Below are 22,690 nucleotides of genomic sequence, written 5' to 3' on the forward strand. Positions count from 1 at the left end.
TGACCATATCAGCGCTGCATATTCCAGTTTTGGCCTTATCAGTGTTTGTAATATTTTCTTGATCATTTCCTTATCCAGATTTTTAAAGGCCACCTTTATTGATCTCAACAAATTGTATGTTTCTCCGACTATTTTATTGATATGTTTATCTGGCAACATGTCTTTGGTGATGATTACTCCTAGGTCCCTTTCAGAATTTACTTTCTTTACTTCTTTTCCATCAATTTTATACTGTCCTGTTATTATCTTCTTGCTTTTTCTGAATTCAATTATACTGCACTTCTTGATGTTGAATTCTACCTCCCATCTCTTGCTCCACTCTGAGACTTTGTTCAGATCACTATGCAATGAGTCACAGTCTATTTCGGAATTTATTCTCTTTAATAATTTTGCATCGTCTGCAAAGCATTTCATGTAACTTTCAATGCCTTCGTCCATGTCATTTAAATATATAGCAAACATTATCGGAGCTAGTACTGACCCCTGTGGGACGCCACTACTCATTTCTTCCCATTTAGAATATTTGTCTCTGAGCACCACTCTCATTTTTCTTCCATGTAGGAAGTCCTCCATCCAATTCAGTAGTTTTCAATGTATGCCTCCTATTGTTTCCAGTTTATATAGTAATGTTCTGTGTGGTACCTTATCAAATGCCTTTTGTAGGTCTAGGAATGCACAGTCTGCCCAGCCATCCCTTTCTTGCAAAATATCTATCAATCTTGAATAGAAACAAATTAAATTAGTGGTACATAATCTTCCTTGTCTGAATCCAAATTACCTCGGGTTCAGTATATTATTCTCCTCCAGATATTTTGTCCATCTATCTTTGATGATTCTCTCACAAATTTTGACTATAGTACTTGTTAGGGACACCAGTCTATAATTTGTTGGGTCTTCCTTATTACACCCTTTATATATTGGCACTATATTGGCATTTTTCCAGTCTCTTGGTAGTTTTCATTCTTTGAGAAAGCACTCTATTATTTTGTATATTTTTCCTGTTAGTTCATCTATTCATTCCTTCAGTATCCAGTTTGCAACTCCATCTGGTCCATGTGACTTGTTAACATCGAGCTTTAGTATTTGATTCCTTATTTCATTCTGAGTAATGTTTATTTTCTTCAGTGAAGGAAATCTTACTTCAATTTTTTTTATCACAGTTTTGTAGATTTTTTTCCTCTTTGGTGAATACAGATTTGAAATGTTTGTTCATAATATCTGCCATTTCCATTTCTTCTGTGTATTCTCTATTACCTTGATGTAATTTGTGTATTTCCTGTTTATTTTTTAGCTTGCCATTTACATATCTATAAAATAGTTTGGGTTGATCTTTACATTTATCTATTATGTCCTTTTCACAATTTCTTTTTTCTTCTCTATGTAATTTTACATATTCATTTCTTAGTTTGGTATATATTTTCCATTTCTCATTTTTTCCCCTTCTTCCATCTTTTCTTCTTCCTTCTTTTCCTTTTCCCCTTCTTCCATCTGTATTTTGCCTCGCTGCACTTTCTATTATACCAGGATTTTATACAGTGCTCGACAAAAGTTCGCGGCGCCTCAGCAAATCTAAACAAAAATGCACAAAAATGTAATTAATCATTATATTTATTGGATTTTTACTCACCTAATACTTGGTTGGGAGTCCTTTGCGCTTTAACACAGCCTCAAGACGACGTGGAAGTGAAGCAGCTAGGTTGTGGAGGGTTGTAGGCTCCAAATTATCCCAGATTTCCTGAATGGCTGCCTCGAGCTTGGGTATAGAGCTGACGTCTTTGCCTTGTAACCTCTTCTTTATAATGTGCCACAAATTTTCAATTGGGTTCAAATCAGGGCTATTACCTGGCCAGTCCTTTATAAAGTTCACTTCACAGTCGTTGAGCCAAGTAGTGATGGATTTAGCAGTGTGGCAGGGGGCACCGTCCTGCTGAAAAACTGTGGCACCTGTTTTTTCAAATGATTCAGGTAAATTTTCACACAGAAGCTCCAAGTACACGTTTTGGTTCTGTTCCTTCACTACCCTTGCTGTCTTACGAGGAGATGCCTCTAGAGTTCGTTTTATGATGGTATCTGCCCTTGTACAAGTCTTTGTGAGAGAGTGTCTGCGGTACATTTTCTTTTGGTAGCTCCAATCCTGTGACCTTACCATTGCCTGTGACCTTACCATGGCCGATGCAGCTTATAGAAGCAAGCAGTTAATAGCCCAGATCATTGCTCTACGTGAATCAGGCAAGAAAACGAAGGAAATAAGTGAACAGTTAAGCTGTGCAAAGTCTACAGTGAGGAAGTGGTGTGCACGTGCAAGAGATTTGCCAGATGACATTTTGCCTGCTCACAAACCACGCTCAGGACGCCCTAGAAAGACTTCTACAAGGGCAGATACCATCATAAAACGAACTCTAGAGGCATCTCCTCGTAAGACAGCAAGGGTAGTGAAGGAACAGAACCCTGGGGTGTTTGGTGAGGTGTCTGTGAGGACAGTGTCACGAAGGGTGCATGAGCTTGGGTACGTGAGTCACCAGCCTGTTGCTAAGCCACTTGTCACCAAGAAGCAGAAAGCCAGAAGGATTGAATTTGCCAAGAAATACTCTCACTGGACTGAGGACGACTGGCTTGACGTTTTGTGGTCTGACGTGGCCACCTTCAGTGTCACCTGTAACCGTGGTGCAAAGGTGTACCGGCGACATGGAAGTGACCCGCTTGACCCTCGGTACATCAAGGGTACTGTCAAATTCCCTGATACTTTAATGGTGTGGGGCTGTTTCAGCGGCAAGGGCTTGGGGTCATTAGTAGTGTTACCCAAGAACTTAAAAGTGAACCAAAACGTGTACTTGGAGCTTCTGTGTGAAAATTTACCTGAATAATTTGAAAAAACAGGTGCCACAGTTTTTCAGCAGGACGGTGCCCCCTGCCACACTGCTAAATCCATCACTACTTGGCTCAACGACTGTGAAGTGAACTTTATAAAGGACTGGCCAGGTAATAGCCCTGATTTGAACCCAATTGAAAATTTGTGGCACATTATAAAGAAGAGGTTACAAGGCAAAGACGTCAGCTCTATACCCAAGCTCGAGGCAGCCATTCAGGAAATCTGGGATAATTTGGAGCCTACAACCCTCCACAACCTAGCTGCTTCACTTCCACGTCGTCTTGAGGCTGTGTTAAAGCGCAAAGGACTCCCAACCAAGTATTAGGTAAGTAAAAATCCAATAAATATAATGATTAATTACATTTTTGTGCATTTTTGTTTAGATTCGCTGAGGCGCCGCGAACTTTTGTCGAGCACTGTATGTACCCTTTCATGTTTTTGTCTAGGTACATACTTATTCCATCTCATGAGATGGATGGATGGGGTGAAAGGGGCTTTACAAAAGAGAGGAATGTCTGTAGAGGAAGGACGGGAGAGGACAGAAGATAGGGGTGAATAGAGAAGGGTTGTCTATAGATGAGACTATGATGCTTGAGGGGGAGTGGGTGGGGGATGGGGGGGGTGAGGAAGTATATAAAAAAAAAAAAAAAAAAAATTGATGCAGCCCAAAGGGATTTCTTTTCTGCATGAGGGGATGGAGAGGGGGGGTTGCCGAATTTATCAAGCGGCCTTGCTGTGGATGTGCTGTTCCTTGCAGCACTGCTTCTGACCCAGGGCAGTGGACAGGATGCAGGGATGACCCATCATCCAGGAGGTGCCAAGATAGGAGGGAGGAGGGTGGAGGGGAGTGAAATATATGGGAAATGAAATGGGTGGGAGTGGTTTCTATGCCTTTTTCTTTTTGGCTATCCCCCATGTAAGGGCGAAAAAGCCTTTGGTATATGTATGTACATACTTATTCACACCCTCATTATAAATTTCCTTCCAAATTGTCCATTTCTCTTCCACCTTTGTTTCTTCATTATCAAAATTCTTCCAATTTGCTTCTTAAAAGGTTTCTAAGTTTCTCAAATTCTGTTTTGTTGTACATTAGTCTTCCTTTTCTGTGTTTTTTGTTAATTTCTATATTTGTTTCTTCATTTAATTATAGTTCCATATGTGATAACTTTTTCCAATTGGTGTCTTGTATTCGATTTTACTGACAATTTCGGGTTCTGATGTGAATATCAAATCCAATCTTGAGGGTTCATTGTTATTTCTATATCTGGTGTTTTCCTTGACCCATTGCATCAATGTGTAATCAATTGTCATTTCAAGTAATATGTTTCCCCAGTGATGTTCTTCACCTTTCACAGTCATCTCTTCCCAACATATTTCTTTCAAGTTAAAATCACCCATAATTACAAAATTTCCTTCTTTCTTTAGTATTTCATTTAATGTATTTCTTGTGTCTTCCAGCATTTTAGTGTTCACTTTCATTCCAAGCGTGAGTTTTGGGTGGGACATAAATAACTGCCTATTTTCTATTTTTCATATCTCTACCCTCAACTCTTATCATAATCAATTCCACATTGTTCTCTCCTTCTGTAATTTTTGTCACATTTAGGCCTTTCTTGGTTAATAACATGACTCCTCCACCCTGCTTTGTTTCTATTTCTGTACCAACAATTATTATACTCCTTGTCCTACACTATTTGGTGGTAATGATCCTTTCAATTTTGTCTCCACAATCCCAATATATCTGTTTTTTCTTGTTCTACATAGTCATTCAATTCATCTATTCCTGATATCAATCTATGTTGGTATATAATATCTTTATTTTTTTTTCTTTTATTCTTTCTCCTGCATTTCCTTTTCTATTATGTACCATTTCCTTAGTCACAAGTCTATCACTCTCCAAAAAAACTCCTTCCTTTCTTTTTCTGTTCATTCCCTTAGCTTCCTCCTTAAGTGTTTTTTTCTTTTCTTTTTCCTCATCACCCAGTTCCTTTTTTATCCCTAGATTTTTGTAGTTTTTACTTTTTGCTAGTTTTCCTATGTTTCTTCTGCTATTCTCTGTGAATTAAGTTTTACTTTAAGTGGTCTAATCTTCTCTTCAGAATATTTGCCCATTCTACAGATATCTTCCATTGCCTTATCGTGTCCTTGGCCCTCCTCTTGTATTTCTTTTAGTATATCTGTCACTATATTCTTCTCCTCTTTTTCCCTTTGGAACCTTATTAGACCATGCTCTTCTTTGATACCATAGATTACATTCTTTTTTATCTATTGTGTCTCTTACCCAATATCTTTTTTCTTTTATTACTTCTATTACCCGTCTGGGGTATTGGCTGCTTGTTATTGTGGCAAAGTAGCATGCAGTCGATACTTTAGGGTCTATATGGGGCGCCCCTACGGACCAGAGCCACACATCATTTTGTCTATGATAGAGGAAAACTCTGTTCATAGAGAAATGATGACACTTTTATACTACGACTGTCCCTCCGTTATGCTGTCCCCCAACCCCTTGTTGCTGTCCTGTACCATTTCTCTGAGTATTCTCTTTCTGTGATGGGGGAATTCCCTGTGGTGGGGGAAAAGAATACTGCCACCAAGTATCCCACTTGGATCGTAAGAGGCGAGAAGAAAGGGACGGGGATTGGGACTAGGCATCCTTCTCCTTGCAGCCCCACGGGGCATATATCCTAAAAACAAAAGAGAAGGCATAAGGGGTGCTGGAGGGCCTCGGACCAGCACCCTAAGGTTTGGGTCTTTTAATGTGCGTGGATGTGGTACAGATGAGAGTAAAAGGGAAGAGATAGGTAGTATGTTTGTGAGAAGAAAAATGGATGAGTTGGCTTTGAGTGAAACTAAGTTGAAAGGGAAGGGTGAGTGTAAGTTTGGGAGTGTAAGTGGGAGGTTATCAGGAGTGAAGAGAGGGCGAGGGAGGGAAGGGGTGGCTATTCTAGTAAGTGAGGAGATAGGTAAACAGGTAGTGGAGTGGAAGGAGGTTTCCTCAAGGATAATGTGGATGAAGGTGAAACTGGGAAAGGAGATGTGGGTTTTTGTAAGTGCATATGGGCCTGGCAGTGAGAAGAGCGTGGAAGAAAGGGAGGCCTTTTGGATAGATTTAAATGAGTGCATAGAGGGTTTAGGAAGAAAGGTCAATGTAATAGTACTGGGAGACCTTAATGCTAGGGTGGGAAATGGTCCAATCGATGGAGTGGTTGGGAAGTGTGGAGTTCCAGGAAAGAATCGTAGTGGAGAGTTGATGGTGGAAATGTGTCTAGAAAGAGAGTTGATGATAGCAAATACAGTGTTTCAGAAGAAAGTCAAGCATAAGTACACATGGGAGAGGGTGGTGGAGGGAAGGGTGGTAGATAGAGCGCTAATGGATTATGTAGTGGTAAATAGGATTATGATAGGAAGAGTTAAGGATGTACATGTGCTAAGGGGAGAGGGTGGGGGATCATTTTTTGGTGGAAGGTAAGCTGAGAGTGGAGGATAGATGGAGAAAGAGGAAAGGGACAAAAGGTAGGGAGGTTCTTAGAGTGAACTCCTTGAATGAAAGGGAAAAGGAGAAGGAGTACGAAAAGAAGCTGAAGGAGTGGGAGGGAGTAAAGGATGGAGCAGAGATGGGTGAGGAGGAGGAATGGGGATGGTTCAAGGAGGGAGTTTTAAAGTGTGCAAGGATGGTGTGTGGAACAAGAAGGACAGGGGGAAATAGAAGAAAGGGTAGTGAATGGTGGGATGAGGAAACAAAGAAGGTTGTAGAAGAGAAGAAGTGAGCATTCACAGATTGGTTACAAAAGAGGACGGGGGTCATATGAGACGTACAAAGAAAAGAAAAGAGGTAAGGGGAAGATGGGCAGAATATTTTAGGGAGTTGCTAAATGTGAAGGAGGATAGGGAAGGAAAGATAGCTGCAGTGGGAAATGCTAAGAAAATGAGAGTGATGAGTGAGGAGAATGGAGGAGAAATAAGGAAGGATGAGGTGAGGGCAGTTGTTAAGATGATGAAAGCAGGTAAGGCACCTGGTCTGGATGGATGCCATGCAGAATGTCTGAAAAGGGGAGGTTCAGTGATGGTGGACTGGTTGGTGAGGTTATTTAATGTTTGTTGGAGGGAGGGTAGAGTACCGGAGGACTGGAGAAGTGCCTGTATAGTTCCTCTTTACAAGGGAAAAGGGGACAAGTGTGAATGTAGTAGTTTCAGAGAGATTAGCCTGTTAAGTGTAGTAGGGAAGGCTTATGGGAGGATCTTGATTGAGAGGATTAGGAGAGGAACAGGAGTAATTGGTGAGGAACAGTGTGGATTTAGGACAGGTAGAGGTTGTGTAGATCAGATCTTTGTGGTAAGACAGATATGTGAGAAAGCTATAGGAAAGGGGAAGGATGTTTTTTGGGCTTTTATGCATCTGGAAAAGGCTTATGATAGGGTAGACAGAAAGGCACTGTGGGAGGTTATGCAGATTTATGGGATAGGAGGAAAGCTTTTGGGAGCTGTCAAGAGTTTTTATGAGAGTAGTAGAGCATGTGTGAGTAAATTTTGACGCAGCCCAAAGGGATTTCTCCCCGTCCTCTCCTTATATGCAAGGGGGGACGGAGAGGGGGGGTCGCCGATTAAATGAAGTGGCCTTGTTGTGGATGTGCTGTGTCTTGCGACACTGCTTCTGACCCAGGGCGGTGGGCAAGGTGCAGGGATGACCCGTCATCCAGGAGGTGCTCAGATGAGAGGGAGGGTGGGAGGGGTGTGGAGTGTATTTAGGGATGAAATGGGTGGGAGTGTTTTTATGCCCTTTCCCTTTTTGGCTACCTCCCTTGAAAGGGGGAAAAAGCCTTGGTATATGTATGTATGTACTTCTATTACTGTGTCCTTTGTACTTTTGTTCACTTGTTCTTTGACTATTTCTTTAAATAGTATTTTTTTGTTTTCTTTGTCTTCATTCATTTGGTTTTTAATTTCCATCATGTTTGATTTATCTTATATTTTCACCAACTTTACCTGCCTCTATTAATATTTTTAATTAACTTCCCTCAACAAAGTTTCACTTTTAATTGTGTCTTCATTTTTCATCTTTTCATTATCATTTTTTACTTTAGCCAGTTCCTTTTTCATTTCTTCAAATTCCCTAACTAATACTGCATTTTCCTTCCTTAATTCACTCATCTCATTATATAATTGATTATGTTCTCTTTTCTATTCAACAATATCCCTTTTCATTTTAAATATTTCTTGGCTTATGAATATTTTTGAGGTCAAAACCTCTTTCTACTCTGAATCCATGGAATGATTCGTCTTCATATCTGGGGCTATCTATGTTACAGATATGTGAGAAAGCTATACGAAAAGGTAAGGATGTTTTTTTGGCTTTTATGGATCTGGAAAAGGCTTATGATAGGGTAGACAGAAAGGCACTGTGGGAGGTTATGCAGATTTATGGGATAGGAGGAAAGCTTTTGGGACCTGTCAAGAGTTTTTATGAGAGTAGTAGAGCTTGTGTCAGGATTAGAAATGGAGAGAGTGAGTGGTTTGAAGTAAAGGTGGGACTTCGTCAAGGATGCGTTATGTCGCCCTGGCTGTTCAACTTATACATGGATGGGGTGGTGCGAGAGGTGAATGCTAGGGTAGTGGGTCAGGGATTGGAGATGGTTAAAGAAAATGGAGAAAAGTGGGAGGTGAGCCAGCTGTTGTTTGCGGACGACACTGCGCTTGTGGCAGGGTCGGAGGAGGGATTGAGGAAGTTGGTGGCAGAGTTTGGGAGAGTATGTGATAGAAGAAAGCTAAAGATAAATGTGGGTAAAAGTAAGGTGATGAGATGTACAAGGGGTGAAAGTGGCAGTAGACTGGAAGTGAGCATTAAGGGAGAGCGACTGGAGGAAGTGGATAGTTTTAGATACTTGGGTGCAAGTGTAGCAGGAAAAGGTGGAGTGAAGGTGGAGGTAGAATGTAGATTGAGAGAAACGAGTAAATGCCTTGGTGGATTAAAGAGTGTAATGAGGAAGAGACATTTAGGAATGGATGTGAAGAGGAGACTGTATGAAGGAGTGATTGTGCCAACAGCACTGTATGGGGCAGAAACGTGGAACATAAGAGAAGAAGAGAGAAGGAGTTTGAATGTGTTTGAGATGAGGTGTCTGAGAAGTATGGTGGGGGTTACTAGGCTGGATAGAGTGAGAAATGAGGAGGTGAGGAGGAGAACAGGGGTGAAAAAGGAGCTGGGAGGTAGGGTTGATGAAAGAATATTAGGATGGTTTGGACACATGGAAAGAATGAGTGAAGAAAGACTAGTAAAAGAGGTATGGAAGGCAGATGTGGAGGGAGTGAACATGAGGGTACGTCCTAGGATGAGGTGGATGGATGGGGTGAAGGGGGCTTTGGGGAAGAGGGGAATGTCTGTTGAGGAAGGAAGGGAGAGGACGGAAGACAGAGGTGAGTGGAGAATAGTTGTATATGGATGATGTTGTGATTGCATGAGGAGGAATGGGCAGGGGGGTGAGGTAGTATGTGTGAGTAAATTTTGACGCAGCCCAAAGGGATTTCTCCCCGTCCTCTCCTTATATGCAAGGGGGGACGGAGAGGGGGGGTCGCCGATTAAATGAAGCGGCCTTGTTGTGGATGTGCTGTGTCTTGCGACACTTCTTCTGACCCAGGGCGGTGGGCAAGGTGCAGGGATGACCCGTCATCCACAAGGTGCTCAGATGAGAGGGAGGGTGGGAGGGGTGTGGAGTGTATTTAGGGATGAAATGGGTGGGAGTGTTTTTATGCCTTTCCCTTTTTGGCTACCTCCCCTTGAAAAAAAAAAAAAAAAAAAAAAAAATCTGTTACATATTTCCTTCCTAACTACTCCCAAAGGCATTTTGTACTTACTCATATCCAATCTTCTTTTGGTTGTCTCTGCATAAGTTGGTTTATCATTCATTTTCCTTCGTTTTTCTGTTCTTGTTACACTTAAATCACTTTTCTACATTTCGGTACCACTCGACATAGCCCCCCACCGATCTGTGTGTGTGTATTACACACACACAAAAAGACCCTTCCCCATCTTACATACATCCATCGGCTACCTCCCTAGTAAGGGGGAAAAAGCCTTGGTATATGTATGTATGTATGTATCTTGGCTCCTTCAAGATCACGGATCATCTCTGTTGCCCACTCAATCCTTGGTTCTCAAGCAAGGCAAGGAGACACAGCATTTCCATAGAATGGCCTGGCATTTGAAACTGGTTTAACCCTACTATTACATGGTGACCCTCTCCCTCATCCACTCAGGAATTTACAGACAAGAAGAAACCCCTTCAGGCTGCATCAACTTCTAATCCATTTACAAACATTCTTCACTCATGTCTATCTCTTGCCCTCCCACACCTGAGGAACCATACTGGCACATCTGCACTAAAGACACCCTCCTGCATTAGGGCAGTACTAACACAGAAGAGGCCTGGCCAGAAATCCAACCTACTGCAGATGCAACCTCAAACTATAATACACAATTACACTAATAAATCCCCATACAATACAGTATCTATTCCCTAAGTGATTTATGGTCCCACTTGGAGACTGTTGCCAGTTTCCTGGAGACTGCAGGTCTTCTGCAAGAGATCAGGGCAACAGATTGATCCTCTCAATTAACACTCTCCTATATGGGTTTCCAGCTACACTCAACAAACTCATCCATCTAAAACTACTACATCCACATTGATCCCATTTCCTTTTGTAAATTGGAACTATATAAGCATTCCTCCTGTCCTCCAGTACACCCCCCTCCCTTAGGCCTACATCAAACAACCTCACTAGTCAATCCACCATATATGTTCCTCCCTCTGTCAGGTACTCCCCATGACAAAGTCCTAATAACTTGGAACATTTTCCATTATAAGAAGGTAACACTCTCCAATAATTCACCCAAGTCCTAATAACTTGGAACATTTTCCATTACAAGAAGGTAACACCCTCAAATAATTCACCCAAATCCAAGTTCATTATCTTACCTCTGAAATACCTGAAGATAAACTGGAGCTCCTTTCTGTTAATACTTGAAGCTCAGTAGCATCATCTGAAGTAGGAAGGACTAATTTTCTTCTACTTGACATAAGTTTTGAAGCCTCTTCATCTTTTGTTTCTTTACTTTCTGAAGAGATATCACTTTTCTTAGGTCTACCACGTGATCGTACAGGACCTGGAGTACTTTTTTCCTTTGTGTTATCTTTCTTCACATCCTCAGTATCAAACACAGCATCTTCAGTAATAGTTTCTAGTAACTCTGAAGCTGTACTTAGTCGTGTCCTTCGACGAGTGCTTAGCCCTGGTGTCACACTTTTCTGTGGGGTCTGTTCTGAACCTGAAACACCACCAGAACTGTGCCGCCGTCTACTAGCTCTTCCTTTTGGTGTTGGTGTAACTGTATCAGTCTTTTCTGTGTTCTCTATTACTGCCTCTTGGATTGGTTCTAACTGCATAGTTAGACTTGTATCCAACTGAGGTGGCTTTCTTGGTGATTTGCCAGGTGTATCACGTGTTGAAGTTTTCTTTGTGCTTGAAACTTTGACCTGGGACTTTGGAGTTCTTGGAGTTTTTCTACCACTTTCCTGCTCTTCATTCTGTATAGCTAAGCCACTCAGCCTCCTTGACCTTCGAGGTGGAGTGACTGGGGTTCCTATGTTCTCTGTAGACTTAGAACTCCTACCTATATTTGGTGTCTGTGGGGTTGTGGCTTCTGACACACTACGTCGTCTACTCCTTGTGGTTCTTCCAGATTCGGTAATTTTCTCACTTTCATCATCAGTAGCCTTCCTCTGATTCTTAACTGGAGTCTTTGGTTCCTTTCCTGTTGGTTTTGATGGTGATATGACTTCCATAATAGCTGAAGAACTTGCTTGCTTTTTCTTTTCTGGTGAGCTCTCTGATTTGGCTTTTTCTCTTTTATTTGGACTTTCCATAATAGCTGAAGAACTTGCTTGCTTTTTCTTTTCTGGTGAGCTCTCTGATTTAGCTTTTTCTCTTTTATTTGGACTTTCACCCCTTTTCTCATTACTTACTTTTGAATCTTTCTTTAATTTCCCTGAAACTACTGTGTCCTCTTCAAGGGAACCAGTCTGATATTTGCCTATTACCCCAGCTTGTGTAATGCTTCTTTTGTCTTCACCTAGCTCTTCCTTGCTCACTTCAAGCTGCATCTCAACATCTTTATCCATTTTTCTTAATGAAACAGAGACTCTTTTCATCACAATTTCTGGAGTATCTTTTTTAACATTAAAAGACTCCATATCTCTGGAGGTCTTTGTTGTATCATCTCCTTTGTCTCTACCTATCTCTTCCTTGCTCATTTCCAGCTGCATCTCCACGTCATCCATTTTTTTTAATGAAACAGTAACTTCTTTCATCACAGTTTCTGATGTACCTTCCTTCAATGACTCTCTACTGAAGGAAACTGATTCTTTGGAGATCTTTGTTGCCTCTATCTCATCACCTTCATCAATCTCCATGGGTGACTGCAATTTCTGTTCACTTACATCTTCCTCTACCTTACCTAAGCCCCTCTCAGAGGAAGCAGGTTTCTCTTCAAATTGATCACTGGCTATAGCCTCAACCTTGACATCAAATCCCTTCTGACCCTCTTCTTTTTCACCTTCTGTTTTAACAAGTTCAATATCGGCTTTCTCCATTTCTGTAGTGCACTTGTCCTGAAGGGTAACGGATTGTCCCTGAGCTGTAGCTTCATTAGATGGCAATATATCTACAGCTGATTTCCCTTCAGCTATTTCAGACTCTATGCTTTCTACAACCTTTACTTCTTCTGTAGTCAAGAGTTGTGTTTCACTTGCAGATACAGGTACATCTTCAGCATCACCTAAACCTGAAGTAAGAACCATAGCTTCTTCATCTGGCATGTCAGTTTTCTGCTCCAAATTATCGTTCATTTCTGAAGATTGATCATCTCTACCACTGACATTTTGTTCAATGTCACCACTACCCAGGATTTCATTCTTTTCTTCTAGATTTTTATTTTCTGATAACAGAATGGCACTTTGCTCACCTTCAAGTTCTTCTTCTTCTTTTCTTTCCATTTCATCTTCTTCCTGACTTCTTTCAGTGATAGAAGTAGCATTTTCCCTCTGTACAACACTATCCTCTTTGTATATATTTTCCATTCTTTTCATTTCATCCCCCTTGAGACTAACACTTTCCTCAGTTTCCATGTCCTCTACTTTAGTACTACACTTTTCCAACACAGTGCTAACATTGTCCCTCCCTTCCAATGTCTCACCTGGACTAACATCTGTCATAACAAAGTCTTTCTCTTCTTCTTCTGCACTGTCATCCTTATGTGAGACTGTTTCTGTTATGATACTAGCAACATCTGTTATTTCTGTTTCCTGAACTTCAAGGCTAGTATGTATCACTGTAGATGTGCCATTCTTTTCCACTGCACTGTTATCTTCAACAAAAACATTTTCTGACTTTTCATTACTAAGGTCTTGGCCCTGACTCTGAAGAGACTTCTCAACTGGCTCATCTTTAAAATCTTCCCTTTCATCACCAGTGATCACAACAGGCTCCATGTATTCAGAGTCATCCTTTACTTCATGTGAAAGTTTAACACTGTCTGGCTCATCTTCCTTTTCCACACTTTCCTTCTCATTCCCTTCTTCCTCATCTTTGGTGTCTGGGGTCAAGTTTGCTTCACTTACCGAGACCAACTCTCCTTCCTTCTGGTCTTCAATCAAACTTTCTTCCTGACTACTTTCTTCACTGTCTGAGAAAACTAAATCTTCAAACTGTTCAGTCTCGTTCAGGTTCAATTTCTGTTCAGGTTCGTCTCCATGACTTTCTGAACCTTCCACACCTATGGCCACCTCTTTGTCATTGTTGTTTGCTTTCTCAGGAGCAACGTCCAAATCCTCAACATCTTCGTGCTCTATCTCTACTGCTTCTTCCTGGCAACCCTCTGGTTCTTCATCTGAAAACACAAGAGGCTCAAAAGATTCTTCTTGTCCAGTAGCAGTATCTTGACTACTGAGTAATTCTGCAGATTCTGTCATTTCTATAGCACCAGTAACCAGGACGTCTTCAATTTCTTTGTTACTTTCTTGCTGCACAATCATACTTTCTTCTTGACTACTTTCTTCATTGTCTGAGAAAACTACACCTTCCATCTGTTCAGTCTCATTCAGGTTCAATTTCTGTTCAGATTCACCTCCATGACTTTCTGAACCTTCCACCCCTATTACTACATTTTTGTTATTGTTATTTGCTTTCTCAAGTGACTTCCCTATCAGCTCAGCAGCATCCAATTCCTCAACATCTTTATGCTCTGTCTCTGCTGCTTCTTCCTGGCAATTCTCCAGTTCTTCATCAGAAAACACAAGAGGATCAAAGTGTTCTGAATGCTCAAGGTCTTCCTGTCTAGTAGCAGTATCAACACCATCATTGATAACCCTCTCTTCAGCATCGTGATTTGATGCTTCTAATGGCTCAGATTCAACAGTACTGATCAACTCTTCTGATGGAATTATTGTTTCAGCTCCTTCAACATCCTCCTCTTCATGTTTCTCCTCCAAATTACTTTCCTCTTGTTCACTTATTGATGATTCTACAGCTTCTGACTTTTCTTCTTCTACTTTTTGAACTTCCAACTCCTTTTCTACTTCTTCCTCATTGTCATCACAAATATTTTCATGATCAGCAAGCCCTTTATCATTTAAATCTTCATCCTCCTCTACGTATTCTTTGTCATTCTCATCATCACTGTCTAAACATATCTCAACAATATCTGTTCGCTTTTTGGTCACAGTAAGAGTTTCCTCCTCAGTGAAGCTGTAGTACATTTCTTGATAAGACGAGTTGGCACTGGCAAGGCAGGATACTTCATTACTTGGAATTTCCTCCTCTAAAGGTAGAGATTTTTCTGAAACCTCTCCATCTGATTCAAACTCAATCTTTTCTTCCTCACTTGGTTCCAACTCTTTTGCTCTACCTTCTGTCTCTGTTTCTTCAACTTCAGCTTCTGCATGATCTTCATCCAACAAACGAGCCCTAGAAGTAGTTGAAGTTATATTAGAATTGTGTATACACAACACTAGTTTATAAAACTACAGCTATAGCTTAAGTAATGGGTACAAAAGCTTACTACATAAAACTACTCTACTATAGGAGGCAGCCAATCATGTACCATACCTTAGGGCCTGGATCTTAGCCAGATACCCGGGAAGAGGCTTCCGAGGAACAGCCACACCTTCACAAGTCAAGCTACCATGTTTGGGAAAGGTAAAAGCTTACCATATGTAATGCAGACAAAATGTTTACATTCATGTTGATTAGAGAGCAAATCCCTTGAAATGACACAATGATAATTTCTTTTTCTTTGCAAAATGACAACCATACTAAATGACACAGATGCAATTATATACAGTATCATGCACAACACAAAAAAATGTGCAAAGAATATCTAATCTACATGATACATCAAATACATGCAGGAACTTTCAAACATCAAATAACTTACTCTTCTGGGGATGGACTTCTTGAAATTCTCTTTAAAATGGCTTCTTGATTCTTCTTAGTCCAGTCTTTTTCATCATCTGTTAGAACCTCTGGATCAGGTTCTGAATCTGTTGTACTGACCTCAAGTATTTCTTCCTTCTGCACCTCTTCCTCCTCCTTTTCTTCTTCTGCCATCACATCCTCTACAATCTCTTGCTCTTCTTCTGCCATCACATCCTCTACAGTCTCTTGCTCTTCTTCTGCCATCTTATCCTCTACAGTCTCTTGCTCTTCTTCTTCTGCCATCACATCCTCTACAGTCTCTTCTTCTTCTGCCATTTTATCCTCTAGAGTCTCTTGCTCTTCTTCTTCTGCCATCACATCCTCTACAGTTTCTTCTTCTTCTTCTTTTGCCACAGCCTCCTCTACATTCTCTTGCTCATCTTCCTCCTCTGTTCCATGTTCTGGTACATCCACTTCTTTCATGTTAACTTCCTTGACAGGCAGATGGAATCGAAGCTGTTTTGGAGTTATTGCTGCCTCAGTTGTCACATTTTCTTCACCTGTAATTAAAAGTTATCCCTTTATAATCATTGGCAGGGGGATGAGAATACAGCTACAGTGTTCCCAGCATGTAAAAAGGATCAAACTTTGAGCAGGGTGAAAGGCTTGGGAAAGACCCTTCCTGGATTTTCCCCCCTATGGAGCCAAAGCAAAGGAAGGAATTCTGGGAAGGTGATTGCAGCCAGAACCATAGTAATTGGGTGTCTAAATCTGCCAGTGGAATCAATGAGGGGAAAAAGAATAAAAGAAAGAAAGAAAGAAAGAAAGAAAGAAAGAAAGAAAAAAGTTATCTCTTGCAGCAGATTTGAGCTCACAGGAATTGTGCCACAATTACAGTTAAAGTCCATTAATCCGAACACCAATAATCAAAAAAACCCAACAATCCAAATTTTTGAGAGCCCAGATATATCATAATTATTTGAAAATTGTGCCACGCGCTCCACACACCGCTTAGTGGCCGGCCATTTTTGTTGCTGCGCAGGATTTAAAATGAATAAAAAGAGAATAACTCTTCTCCTTTGTGCAAATGCTGCAGGTACATGCCAGTGCAAACTGATGGTCATTGGAAAATACAAATTCAAGAACTTGAGAACAAAGCTGTCAGTGATTTACGAGGCACAGAGCAATGCGTGGATGTCGTCTCAGCTTTTCAAGGACTTTTTCTTTTTCTCATTTTGTTCCACAGGTGAAGGAATTTTTTAAATAAAAAAATCTCAGAAGATTCCAAGGCAGTTCTGTTGCTGGACAACTGCAGTGCCCATCCCCCAGCAGACGAGCTCATCAGTGGTAACATATTCGCCACTTACCTGCCACCAAATGTGACAAGTCTCATCCAACCCATGGATCAAGGGGTGTGCCAGAATTTGAAACAAGGCTACAAGAAGACTTTCTGCAGGAAATTGGCTAACTGTGATGCCTGTGATGCTGTGGATGTGCTGTGTCTTGCGACACTGCTTCTGACCCAGGGCAGTGGACAAGATGCAGGGATGACCCGTCATCCAGGAGGTGCTAAGATAAGAGGGAGGGTGGAGGGGTGTGGAGTGTATTCAGGGATGGAATGGGTGGGAATGATTTTATGCCTTTTCCTTTTTGGCTACCTCCCTTGTAAGGGGGAAAAAGCCTTGGTATATGTATGTATGTGATGCCTCTGTTAAACACTTCCAACTTGCCTTCACAATAAAAGATGCAATTTTTGATGTTGCCTTGGCTTGGAAGGACGTGAAACAGAACACATTGCGCAATGCATGGGGGAAGCTGTACCCCACTGTAATGTTTTTGGATGATGACCAACCAGAGGAGTTTGAGGGCTTCAATGTGCGCAAAACAGCCATTAGTGACATTATGGACATCATGTCAAATGTTGCTGCTGACGACCCCAAGAAAATGACTGAAGATGATGTCACGGAGCTGCTAGAAGTGGATGCTGAGCTGCAAGGTGAAGCAACACTGAGTGACAGTGAAATTATGGAGAGTGTGATCAACCCAGTCCAGCCTAAAGAGGAAGAGGAACATGGAGAAGATGAAGGGGCAGAGAAAGTGACATGGAAAGAAGCTGCGTTTCACTTGGATAAATTCCTGAATTTTGCTGAACAAAGTCTTCATTACAATACATCAGAAGCTATTAATCTTCACATCATGAGGAATGAATTCCACAAGAAACGTTCTCAGGCTGTTAAACAGGCAGATATTCGTGACCTGCTGAAAATCATGACTACAGGTAAATCCACTGTTAGTGATGCAAGGCCATCAACCTCAGCAGAATAAACACCAGAAAAATCTGATGTGTTTGAGAACCCAGACAGTCCTATGCAACAAGACAGTGAGTGAAAATGAGTGAATATATACAGACGCTCCTCAACTTACGTTTTAGTTAGGTTCCGAACGGCCGAACGTAAGTTGAAAATGAACGTAAGTTGTTACTGTACTATACATCCGTAAATTCTATTACCGTATCTTATAAAACACCCCTAAATCATTAATTATACAGACGCTCCTCAACTTACGTTTTAGTTGCGTTCCGAACGGCCGAACGCAAGTTGAAAATGAACGTAAGTTGTTACTGTACTATACATCCGTAAATTCTATTACCGTATCTTATAAAACACCCCTAAATCATTAATTATACACATAACATTGTAAAATACAGTAAACTTCCACTTATCCGAACTCCAAGGGGGATTAGAAATGTCCGATTAACCGAAATGTTCGGTTAATCCAACTTTGTATGTTTCATTCCCATAGAGTTTTATGCGGTAATGTCGTATGCAATATTCGTGCATGTAAACTTAACATACACATGGAAATGCTTATAATAGTTCATAAACATATTCTATAGAGTATAAACAGCCGATTAGGTGTAAACATGGAGTGTGCTGCCACCGTGTGAGCACTTAGTGAAGCTTGCGGGTGGCGGAAGAGGCAGCGGGGTGTTTGAATGTTCGGTTGAGATCCAAATACATTCGGTTGAAGCGATGGCTACCGTATTGAGAAAGTATTCGGCTAATGCGATTATTCGGTTAAAACGTGTTCAGATAAGCGCGAGTTTACTGTAACATTAATTTCAAATAAATTAAATTCAAGCAACATAAATTGAGATGGTGGAGGAGGAGGAGGCAAGGCACGTTCAGTCTGTCGTTTGTATCATGTAAACAATGGACGCAGCGTCATGCGTAAGTATCGTATGAAATACGGAGAGCGCGCTAAAATAAAAAATTCACTCCAAAAAAATTTATCATTTTTTACAGTCAGTTCAAACGTAAAATCGAAAAAACGTAAAAAGAATGAACGTAAGTAGAGGAGCGTCTGTACACATAACATTGTAAAATAATAACATTAATTTCAAATAAATTAAATTCAAGCAACATAAATTGAGATGGTGGAGGAGGAGGAGGAGGAGGAGGAGGCAAGGCACGTTCAGTCTGTCGTTTGTGCCCTGTAAACAATGGACGCAGTGTCATGCGTAAGTATCGTTTGAACTACGGAGAGCGCGCTAAACTAAAAAATTCACTCAAATGTTTTTTTTTTTACAGTCAGTTCAAACGTAAAATCGAAAAAACGTAAAACAAATGAACGTAAGTAGAGGAGCGTCTGTATAAGCAGAGATAAAGTGTTAATCAGTGCTGTACACATAAGCAGAGATAAAGTGTTAATTAGTGCTGTAATTTGTGTTTGGTTATTGCTTGTGCTTGGTAGGTTGGGCAGTGGTCACAGCGGGTATGTGGTGATTTTTTTCTCCTGCTGTTTCACACCTACTGTACTGTATTGTACTCCATAATACACCATGGATGAAGGTATGTAAAAATAAATAAAAAAAAAAATCATTTTTTTTATTTACCATTTTAGAGTGTAAACATATGTATTACTCAACGTTTATTAGTGTTCCCAAGGTAATCCCCCAATAATCCAAATTTTTTGATAATCCGAATGCCCTCTGGTCCCCTGCAATTCGGATTAATGGACTTAAACTGTACTGGTTTGACTCTTAATCACTCAGTAGGGAGTGAGAAGAAAAAGGAGAAACTATATCTATGTGGATGCTCACTGGCCAAGAAGGCAATGGTTAAAATGATGGCAGTTTGATCCCTGATGCCAGCGCATGTGTCATTCAATTCCTTGCAATTAACTCCTATGTAAAGAGCACTGTCCTAGCCTCCTGACAGGGTGAGTTTGCGACATAAACTGAATCACATGGGAAGTAACCAGACAAGGAGAGAGAGGGAGAAGAGAGAGTAAAGAGAGGAGAGGAAAGAAAGAAGAGAGAGAAAGAGGAGATGTGGGAAGGGGAGAGGGAGAGACCCAGAGCAGTGGATAAGGTGCAAGGATGACCCGTCATCCAGGAGGTGCTAAGATAAGAGGGAGGGTGGAGGGGAGTGGAGTGTATCCAGGGATGGAATGGGTGGGAATGAGTTTATGCCATTTTCTTTTTGGCACCTCCCTTGTAAGGGGGAAAAAGCCTTGGTATATGTATGTATGTATGTATATATACATACATACATATACCAAAGGCTTTTTCCCCCTACATGGGGGGTAGCCACAAAGAAAAAGGCATAGAAACCACTCCCACCCATTCCATTTCCTATATATTCCACTCCCCTCCACCCTACTCCCTCCCTCTTATCTTGGCACCTCCTGGATGACGGGTCATCCCTGCATCCTGTCCACTGCCCTGGGTCAGAAGCAGTGTTGCAAGACACAGCACATCCACAGCAAGGCCGCTTCATAAATTCGGCGACCCCCCCCCTCTCCGTCCCCTCATGCAGAAAAGGAGAAGGGAAGAAATCCCTTTGGGCTGCGTCAATTTTTTTTTTTTTTCATACATACTTCCTCACCCCCCATCCCCCACCCACTCCCTCTCATGCATCATAGCATCATCTATACACAACCCCTCTCCATTCACTCTTATCTTCTGTCCTCTCCTGTCTTTCCTCCACAGACATTCCTCTCTTTTGTAATGCCCCTTTCACCCCATCCATCCATCTCATCCTAGGACGCCCCCTCATATTCACTCCTTCCACCTCTGCCTTCCATACTTCTTTTACTAATCTTTCTTCACTCATTCTTTCCATGTGTCCAAACCATCCTAATATCCTTTCATCAACCCTATCTCCCAGTTCCCTTTCCACCCCTGTTCTCCTTCTCACCTCCTCATTTCTTACTCTATCCAGCCTAGTAACCCCTACCATACTTCTCAGACATTTCATCTCAAACACATTCAAACTCCTTCTATCTTCCTCTCTCATGTTCCATGTTTCTGCCTCGTACAATGCTGTTGGTACAATCACTCCTTCATATAACCTCCTCTTAGCATCCATTCCCAGATGTCTATTTCTCATTACACTTTTCAATCCACCAAGGCATTTACTTGCTTCTCTCAATCTACATTCTACCTCCACCCCCGCTCTCCCTTTCCTGCCACATTCGCACCCAAATATCTAAAACTATCCACTTCCTCCAGTCTTTCACCCTTAACCCCTACCATATGGTGCCACACACGTAGGCGTCATGAGGAGCAAGTGGATTTGCGACGCTGCCATATCGGCGTCTTGATTATATTTATTGTAGTCACCCATGTGTTTTTACATTCTCCCTAATCTGCTCTTAATCTCATTCTCTGTGGTTTTCAAAATTTACGGGTGAAAGAGAGAACGATCGATATAAGCGGTGACTATATTTTATGATGCGAGTATTATTACGACACGTCGTACGGCTGGCATTGGCTGCTGCCCGCGAGATTTAAGTCCCGTAGTGAAGTGGTTAATGCTCACCTCCAGCCTGCTGTCACTCTCTCTCCTTGTACATCTCATCACCTTACTTTTACCCATATATATATATATATATATATATATATATATATATATATATATACACACACACACACACACACATATATATATATATATATATATATATATATATATATATAAATTGGTAACTAAAAATGTGATAATTGGTCATAAGAAAGATTTAAGGTTTCTGGGCCTGTTCTGGAGAACAGGTGCCCCATACTTCTGGGTGAAGATGGCAGGATTGTGGCAATTTCCTCTTCCTGTGGGCCTTCCACAGGCCTTTGTCCTTCTGTATAGTCAGTGGCATTTCATAAAACACAATAATTTTGCCAACCAAAGGTTCTACAGAAATATCTTCTGAGATAATTATACATGATGATAATGTTTTGGTTGAACTTTACAACTTTCCCCTATCAGGAAGCTAGGACAGTGCTCCTTTACAGAGGAATTTAATGACCCATGTCCTCGGTCCAGCTCGCTGGTGGCAGCGTTCGAACTGCTGTAACCATGACCTCTGTCGCACGAAGCAACACTTTACCCTACTTGTCCTGCAAGCACCCTCATGAATGTACTTAAAGTAGGAAACTTACTAATATTAGTCGGCTTTCTTAGTGAAGGGAAGCTTGTAGTGGAGGATTCACTCGCTACAGATGGGCTGCGGGACCTCTGAAGCATTTTTCGTACCTGCAATAATATAATTTATTGTGCATACATCCAGGAGATGCTAAGATAAGAGGGAGGGTGGAGGTGTGTGGAGTGTATTCAGGGATGGAATGGGTGGGAATGATTTTATGCCTTTTTCTTTTTGGCTACCTCCCTTGTAAGGGGGAAAAAGCCTTGGTGTATGTATGTATGTACATACATATTTATTGTACATAAAGAGATGGAGAGGGAGGGATCGCTGATTAAATGAAGCGGCCTTGCTGTGGATGTGTTGTGTCTTGCTACATTGCTTATGACTCAAGGCAGTGGGCGAGATGCAGGGATGACCCATCATCCAGGAAGAACCTAGGAAAAAGGGAAGGAGGGGTGGTGAATGGGAGCGGAGCATGTGGGGATGAAATGGGTGGGACTGGATTTATGCCTTTGACTTTGGCTACCTCTCTTGTAAGGGGGAAAAAGCCATTGGTATATGTATGTTGAAAGAATCTGTTGTCACTGATCCCTCTTCCAATAGACCCACACCTCCCAGGTAACCAGCTATGGTCAATGGTCTGGCACATAAATAACTCAAAGAAGATTTTTTGTTTTGATGTCTAGGGAGGGTGAAAGCTGAGTAACAACTGTTGCCTAAAATTTCACTGAGTTGAGAGCCCAGTTATCCAGGAGAAGCCAAGAAAAGAGGGAGGGGGGGGGGTGAATGGGAGTGGAGTATGTGAGGATGAAATGGGTGGGAGTGGATTTATACTTTTGACTTTGGCTCCCTCCCTTGTAGGGGGAAAAAACCTTTGGTACATGTATGTATGTATGTATGAAAACTCAGTCCTACAAAGGCTGACAACAGACCTCA

At 41.4% G+C, this 22,690-nt stretch overlaps 1 protein-coding gene across 3 annotated transcripts in view; it reads right to left on the minus strand.

Annotated features, from left to right (window-relative positions):
- LOC143020018 (uncharacterized) overlaps positions 1-22,690 on the minus strand; it is a 168,728-nt gene that overhangs the window by 30,395 nt on the left and 115,643 nt on the right. For 2 of the 3 annotated variants that reach the window (XM_076176125.1, XM_076176124.1), the window contains exons 23-26: positions 21,771-21,864; positions 15,354-15,894; positions 15,026-15,097; positions 10,840-14,884 (exon numbers count right to left, since the gene is read on the minus strand). In XM_076176125.1, the coding sequence (XP_076032240.1) occupies positions 10,840-14,884; positions 15,026-15,097; positions 15,354-15,894; positions 21,771-21,864 (4,752 nt within the window). The remainder of the gene's footprint in view (positions 1-10,839; positions 14,885-15,025; positions 15,098-15,353; positions 15,895-21,770; positions 21,865-22,690) is intronic. The other variant, XM_076176126.1, reaches the window with a different exon arrangement.

Source organism: Oratosquilla oratoria, chromosome 38, assembly GCF_046742065.1.
Source record: "Oratosquilla oratoria isolate Oo_2021 chromosome 38, ASM4674206v1, whole genome shotgun sequence".
In the NCBI taxonomy this organism is placed as follows: Eukaryota; Metazoa; Arthropoda; class Malacostraca; order Stomatopoda; family Squillidae; genus Oratosquilla; species Oratosquilla oratoria.